Source organism: Ictalurus furcatus, chromosome 1, assembly GCF_023375685.1.
Source record: "Ictalurus furcatus strain D&B chromosome 1, Billie_1.0, whole genome shotgun sequence".
Lineage (NCBI taxonomy): Eukaryota > Metazoa > Chordata > Actinopteri > Siluriformes > Ictaluridae > Ictalurus > Ictalurus furcatus.
The window spans coordinates 11,730,260-11,738,456 of record NC_071255.1 but is presented as its reverse complement, the minus strand read 5'-3'; the positions used below and the strand labels follow the sequence as shown (position 1 = coordinate 11,738,456).

Genomic DNA, 8,197 nt, shown 5'->3' with positions numbered 1-8,197 from the left:
TTTATTGTATTATTACATATATTTTACACTCAAATTTGGACTGAGAGGGGGTTTGTTTAAAACCATTCTTCAGCACAGATTGTTACTCATTTCTCACCATTTTTACAGCACTTGTTTTTCCTTGATGGCAAGATAATATTCAATACTTAAATGCAGTTTTGACACAGTTTTAACCTGAATAATAAATGGGGTGAGTCCATCTATATGTGTAAGTAAGGTTATGATGGCGACTACTGATCCTCTTTGCTGATGCCATTTGTCCTTGCCCTACACTGCCATGGCTTTGAGAATGTGCTTCTTGAATTTAATCATTTTTCATATTATATGAAATTCAGACTCCAGCTATCTGACTGCTTTGGAACTCATGTTGCTCTGAGATATCACATCTCAAAGTGTTAACAGTCAGACCTCATTAAAGCTGATATGTTGGCAATATGTTGGTGATTAAGTCACTACAAATTCAAGGCAGTTTTTGTGGTGATTTCCATAAAGTATATGGCCAAAAGTTTGTGGACACCTGACCATCACACTCACACTGTATGTGGTTTTTCCCCACACTGTTGCCACTAAATTGGAAGCCCATAATTGTATAGAATCTCCTTTGTATGCTGTAGCATTACAATTTCCCTGCACTGGAGCTAACAGGCCCAAACCCGTTCCAGCATTACAATGCCACTCTGCACAAAGCAAGGTCTATGAAGACATGGTCTGATAGATAAGGTTGGTGTAGAAGAACTTGAGTGATGTGCACAGAGCCCTGACCTCAAGCCCACTGAATGCCTTTAGGATAAATTGTAATGCGGACTGTGCACCAGGCCTCCTCATCAGTGTCAAACTCACTAATGCTCTTGTGGCTTAATGAGCAAATCCCCACTGCCAGACTCCAAAATGTAGTGGAAAGTCATCCCAGTAGAATGGAGGTTATTATAACAGCAAAGGGGGACTGGAATGGGATGTTCAAAATGCACATATTGGTGTGATGGTCAGTTGTCCACAAACATTTAACTTAATTGTTTTTATGAAAATAAAAAACCCACACCAACACAACACTGCATATTTGTCTTTTTTTTTACCGCAAAAATTGATCATATACCTTTACAAAAAATAATATTTTCCTTAAATACAGATGAGTCACTCCTGGGACACAGGTCATGGAATTGTGGGAAGACTTTGTACTGCACCACGATCTTGAAACTGTCCCCATTAACTTTTTTATGTGTCATTTACAACCCTTCTCTCCCTCCCTCACTTATATTTACATTGCAATGCCTTACTTTCATTGTTAAACGTAATTAAACCCATTGTAATGAAACACAAACCAGTTTCATCCTACAAAACCACACTGATGTTCAACGCTGTAAGCTTAGCTTCATACAAAATGGATTAATAGTGGTAAAACAATAATAATATCACCACACCACTGTTTAAATTCCATCCCCTCCTCTATCATGCCCCAAATTCTCTCATTGGCCAAAGTCCCTCGTCCTTCCATTCCAACTTTTTGATCCTCTCAGGCACCGTACACACTCTCATTGCTGTAGGTCATGTACAGGAACAGGTCCTCCTCGTGGTGTTCCTGAAATACACATGGACACAAAAGCATTACCCCACCAAAAATACAAGCTCATGCCTGTATTAAATTGCTGATTTGAAAACTTTTTTTTAATTTTTGCGTTTTTCAAGCATTTGGATAATGGGGATAATTCCATGGGCTATATTCACAAAAAATCATAATGTGAAAGGTAGCTCCTTACTCCCCAAATTAGGAGAAAGTAACTTAAGAGACATTTACATAGCATTCTGACAAAAAAGCAGGTCCTAAGCCCGCAAAAAAAATTACAAGTACTCCAGCAGACCCCTAAGCCAATAAGAACAAATCATGAACAATACTAAATGCTGGTAACTAACAGTTTACAGTTCACATTGAGGACAAGAGAGTGACTCAACACAACTATTACATTACAAAACATTCAATGATGCTCAAGAAGGCAACATTAAGGTACATTAAGAGCCCGGGGGGTGTAAACATTTGAACAGGATGATTGGTGTAAATTATTATTTTGTTTAAAGATCTTTTTTCCCCATTTAGTACTGCTCTTCAGAAGCTACATAAGATATTTAAATGTTTCCCAGAAGAAAAAATAATTTACACAGTTCATCCTGTTCACAAGTTTACACCCCCCTGCCTCTTAATGCATCGTGCTGCTTTCTTGAGAATCAGTGAATGTTTGCCTTTTGTAATAATTGTGTATGAGTCCCTCAGTTGTCCTCAGTGTGAACGACTATCACAAAACATAAAAACAAACAGTCGTTGATCATCCGGGGAACGACCCACAGTATTAAGAATCAAGCATATGTAAACTTCTGAACTGGTTATTATTGGTTTATTTGGTTTATTTGTGTTATTATTGTTTCAGTTATTATTGTGTTTTGTGGACTATATGTAAACATCTGTTATGTGAAATAGTTTATTCAGGGCAGTACTAAATTAAAAAAACAAACAAATGCAATATTAATGATCCCTCTTTTTTTTAATGTATTAACATTTTGCAGATTCTGCAAGGTGCATGTAAACTTATGACCTCAACTACATTTAAGAATTCTATAAATAGATTTTGTTAAAATTTGTGTCTCTTGTAATCAATGAAAACTCCAGCTTCTTTAACACACTGTCAGGTTAACTTAAATGTAAAATGTATAAAATGTATTTGTAAGTTGTGTGAAAGTGTAATACCTCATATACAACAGAAAGCGGGCAGCTGGAAGGAGGAAGGGAATTTTTAACAAAAAAGAAGAGTGCTTCTTCTGGCCTTATGGAGATTCGCTGTCTGATCAGGAAGCACAGCTGGCCAACTGCAAGAAAGATAGTCTGTTATTCACAGAACACTATATAAAGAGCTTCATGAAGAGAAAGAGTGTTCAGAAAGATAAAAGTCAGAAGACGATGTCTGTTCTCTGTGGCCTATTTTGAATTACTCAAGAATTCAAATTAAGCATTAACAATGCATGAAATAATGTGCACACAGACCCAAATATCGAAAGGTTTGTTGGTTAAATGTAACTAATATGAGGGCTGAAAATGATCAAAACTACCTGACAAAAACAACCGTCTTATGATGACCATTTTAGTGAGAAATTAAAGAAAACTAAGTGACAATAATATATTGATTGTCCCTAAATGATATTATACAGCCAAGATTTCCGATAACGTTGAACACTAATTATCTTATATTACCAGAACTGCCAACCAGTAGGCGTTTTGTGTAGGAGTTCCACAAAAACATCGAAGTACACTAGTGTTAGAAAGTAAAAGGTATATGTTTAGACTGACTACACTATGAGTAGTGTAGTTTTTGAAATAGGGATTGAGGCTATGAATGTATGAGAAGCAGAATGGTTCAAAGAGAGTTTCTCCCTCTTGTTTTTTTTTAGTCCCCGCATATTTTGCTTTTGTTCTTGTCCATCGTCATAAAACCGAATGGAATAAATCCCACCCACTCAGCAGCACTCTCTTCTGACTCATCTTTATGAATAGAAAAGACCGGAAAATGTGGAAATTACCCCAGAGTGGTGGAAAGTTTAGCACACTCCGGATCTGTTGCTCTCTGAGGAGTATTCAAATGACCTCTGAGCAGGAAAGGTAGCACTAGTATAAGTCACTCAAAATCACTCAAAAATGCACCACCCCTTCCCCCAATCTCATCCCACACTTTATAAAAAAGTACATGAATAATTTTTGAGTCTATTAATGTGAAATGAAATCTATCAGTGTATGTTTGGCTTAGATAACATTAGACAGATATATACTCTCACCGTCCACTTTTTTAGGAACACTTTTACACCTGCACATTCATGCAGTTATCTGATCATTCAATCCATTGGCAGCAGCACCATGCAAAAAATTATGCAGATACAGGTCAAGTTATGGTCATATCAGCGTTTCTGTTAGCCGGTAAATACCCATTTGTGACCATTAAAAATTCTAAATGTTCAATAAAATCAAAAACTGTCGGTCACAATGTCCAGTAAAAACATTATCATGAAGCAAATATACATTAGACAAAGTACGTTCGTAATTGCATACATAAATAAGGTTTCTGTCTGCACAAATAATTTTTCCCCTCAAATGCTTCTCCTGTTACGTGTACTCTGATTTGCTCGCATTATTCAATTCATTCAACCACACGCACATCTTTGTGCTGGTCGACTCTCTCGCTCGCTCTTTCTCTCGTTACGGGAGTCACTGAAAGCACAAAGTAACACACAAGTAAACAAGGATGGCTGATCCTGCGCTCTGACCCCAGCTTCCTGACATGCTGGGGTATGCAAAGAAAAGAATTTCATTATACATATGTATATGTGATCAATAAAGACTCATTATCATTAAACTCGGGCTAATCCAACGCAGGTCTGAATCACGCGTTACCTGCCGATTCGACCCACCTCCTCTCCTTCCACAGCTGACGCTCAACCACGCCCCTGCCGCCACAATCGCATATACTATGCATAGTCCAAAATGTTTTTCCACTTTGTCCGGTAAACCATCATTCCGAGACACGTTGGCGAACACCAAAATTTCTTAGCGGAAACTCTGGTTCACATCAAACATTAGAATGGAAAAAACTATGATCTCTGTGACTTTGATTGTGGCATGGTTGTTGGTACCAGGGGGGCTGGTTGGAGTATTTCTGAAACTGTTGATCTCCTGGAATTTTCACGCAAAACAGTCTCTAGAGTTTACACAGAACGGTGTGAAAAACATCACCTGAAGCTCTTGACATGAAGTACCTGCATGATTTTTTGCATTGCGCTGCTGCCACATGATTGGCTGATTAGATAACTGCATGAATGTGCAGGTGTTCCTAATAAAGTGGATGTTGAGTGTATATAGCACTGAAAAAAATTCACACAGAGAATGAGCAGCTCTATCGGTTTTCAGCCAAAAATAAAAAAGGGTGAAGATTTGAAATCAAACAGATTAAATAGGCCTACAATGTAGTGTCAAATCTAACACGTACAAATAATGTTACTGGTGATGAGAATCAACAGAGAAAATGTCAGCCTTCTGGACATTAGACAACCAATTAGGAAAAGTATTATATCAAAATTTAGTGTTAAAGCATTTTTACTTTAACTGTTTACTGCACATTACCGCAGAATTTCTTACAAATCTACCATACAGCTGCATCTTCATGATGGCCAGAGTTCTCGAGTGTACAGCTGATGATATTATTATGCCCTGTCCTACGCTCCTTAAACAGGAAATGGTGGAAATACTTGTTTTCCTGTCTTTTCCAGGGTAATGGTCCTGGGCAATTAAAATGTTTATCGCTATATTTTAAAATGGATAATCGTGATCAGGTTAAAAAAAATCTATATCATACAAGCCTAAACATATACACAAACAATAGTTGAAAATTGCTGGTAACTAGAAGCTCCAAAACACAATAAATAAGACAGACAGACAAAAACATTGCTGGCTTGATAAAACGACAGCAGACTTAACAATAATAACTTTTATTTTATCACTGTTCTAATGATCAAATTATCCATTTAACATTTCTTTCATTGCTTCTCTTTTAATCAAACATTTGTTACTTTCAGCCCTTTCTGTATCACCTTGCATGTTAATGTTAATTTTATGGTATGAGACATGATGAATGACAGAAAGCAGTTTTAAAAATCTGAATTCTTTCTAACTGATTTTTACGACTTCTTTCTATTTTTGACAATTGATGTTTGTGACATTCTCCCCTCATAAAAAATAGTGAAAGACACACTCACCTGTCAGCTCTGATGGAACGAGGTATTTCTTTTTGTCAAGTTCAGGGGCACGTGATCTGGCAGCTCTCTCTACAATGATCTAATAAAAAATACAACGCTGAACGTCAATCATCCTTAAGCTTTAATAACTCTCTGTCAAGCTGTCGAAACAATGTTGTTTTTGACATGACACACCAACCGGAATTTTGTCTGGATGTTTGGCACGAACTCTCTCTCCCTCCAATTTTCTGAACTCGAACGGAACACTGCGCTGGTACTGGCAACTCATCTGAGGACCAGAAACACACACATTACATAAATATTAGTGGTGAGCTTTAGATTAAATCATGAACATTAAATCGTTTAAGGGGAAAAATAAGAAACCCACAACGGCTGCTGTTACATATTCAAACTCTCGCTCACTGTAATATCTCTACTATTTTTTGTGTTATGTTTGTATAGGTAGAGACTGATACTGAAATGTGGTGTGAATCAAAGTAAGTTAAGTCAGCTTTATTGTCATGCGTTTTCAGATTTTAAAAAGAACAAAACATGCGTAAACTTGCCCATACACAAACTTCTCTGTTCTTTAATTTGTCGTCACCCTTTATAGACTATGCAGGTCTACACATGAGTTCACCTCCTGATATTGAGGCTGATGAACTGGCTGCTGTTGTGTTTATTAACAGAAATGAATGCCCTCATCATTACAGGGGTGTACGTGCCTCTCTGCAAATCACTTTTAATACAGAGACACATGGATTACTGTGCAAAAGTCTTAGGGACATGTAAAGAAAACAAACATTTTGAAAACAAAGTTTCTAAATGCCCTCCAATGGACTGGTGTCCCATCCAGGGTGCATTTCCAGGGTAGGCTGCGGATCCACTCTGACCCTGACCAGTAAAAAGCAGTTACTGAAGACGAATGAATGAAGTTTCTATACAAGTACAAACCAATATCAAATCAGTATTTGATGTGAGCACTCGCTGACTTCATGCATCACTTAAATCAATCAGTTGTTTCTTACAGGCGACCTCCAGCCTTTGCTCACTTCTGTCTCTGCGTGCAAAATAATGCATGTCTTTTATCTTTAAAAAAGTGTCTTATCTTACATGTCAGCATCTAAAAGTATATTATTCTATTATTTTGTTTAGAAACAATTTTTTCAATTTAGGTTTGGCATTAAAACATTTTTTTCTACTGACATTAATGCAGAAGCCATAAACATCTACAGTTGAGGTCAAGTTTACATACCTTGCAGAATTTGCTAAATGTTAGTAATTTAAAAAATAATAATAATAAGAGGGCTTATAAAAATTGGTTCATTTGTATAAATTCAGTTATTATCTTGTCTTGTGGACTATATGTAAACATCTGTTTATGTGAAATAGCTTATTCAGGGCAGTACTAAATAAAACAAAATGCAATTTTTATGATCCTACTTCTATTATTATTATTATTATTATTATTATTATTATTATTATTGACATTTTACAGATTCCACAAGGCGTATGGAAATTTATGACCCCAACTGTAAGACTAATATATAAAATAAGACTTTTGCATAGCATTGTAACCTTTTAAAATGTATTTAAAACGCTTTAAAGGTTGATGTATGGTCTGTTCTGACATGTAAGAGAAACTGTCTACGGCAAAGGACTGACATTTGCCTTGTTATTTCAGAAAAGCTGTCAAACGATCTTTAGCCATTATTACTCTCTGCAGCACATGGATGAGATGGAGCGAAAATACAAATAACCCACCTTTATTTTTTCCTCAGCAGACGGATTCAGCTAAAAAGTAAAAAAAATAATAATAATAAAAATAAATAAATAAACCTTACGTTACGGCTTCAACAAGACAAAGATGTCAGGGTCCTTAAATGTATAACTCCAACTCTTTCCGAGCTCGGCCTGTTTAAAAAAAATAATGATATATGTCGACGACCTAAAACCATTACCAAAAACAACAACAAAGCTTGTACCGCCTCTTTGTGAGTGCTTCGACCGATAAGAAACTTCCAGAAAGATGGAAATCATTTCTGTCCAATGAGAGCAAGGCTGTGGGCGGGGTTTTATTTGTTTACTACGCTTTCATTGGACAAAACGGCTTGCCGTTCAAGCGTTGTCCGTGTCAAGCGAACCAATCAGAATGAAGGAAAACCGAGCATGGCGTTGTGCTACGTGTCCGACGTGTCCGTTTGTAATGTTCTCTTTTGTACCCTGAGGATGTACTCCGGGAACGTGTAGAACAATGTTCCACCCTTTCACCTGAACGATTCAGAGCTTTTAAACGCATTTTCTCAGTCTTTCAGTTTTCTGTAGGAAAACTGAAAGACTTGGAGGAAAAAAATATAAAGTAGCATTATTTATTCATACTAACTGAATAAGAATTGAAGTTTACAACTGTAGATTAACTAAAAGCCAGCTAAAT

At 36.7% G+C, this 8,197-nt stretch overlaps 1 protein-coding gene across 2 annotated transcripts; it reads right to left on the bottom strand.

Annotated features, from left to right (window-relative positions):
- Positions 1 to 469: 469 nt before the first annotated feature.
- On the bottom strand, positions 470 to 7,757 carry zgc:92606 (uncharacterized protein LOC100000242 homolog). 2 transcript variants are annotated; one of them, XM_053625678.1, is made up of 5 exons: positions 7,608 to 7,757; positions 5,963 to 6,052; positions 5,785 to 5,863; positions 2,735 to 2,853; positions 470 to 1,576 (listed from the first exon to the last, which is right to left on the bottom strand). In XM_053625678.1, exons 2-5 carry the CDS (start codon positions 6,050 to 6,052, stop codon positions 1,511 to 1,513), a joined length of 354 nt encoding a protein of 117 aa, XP_053481653.1. In that variant the 5' UTR covers positions 7,608 to 7,757; the 3' UTR covers positions 470 to 1,510. The 2 variants fall into 2 exon arrangements, with proteins under 2 accessions (XP_053481653.1, XP_053481645.1); XM_053625670.1 differs by having other exon boundaries at positions 7,528 to 7,753.
- Between the last annotated feature and the right edge of the window lie 440 nt (positions 7,758 to 8,197).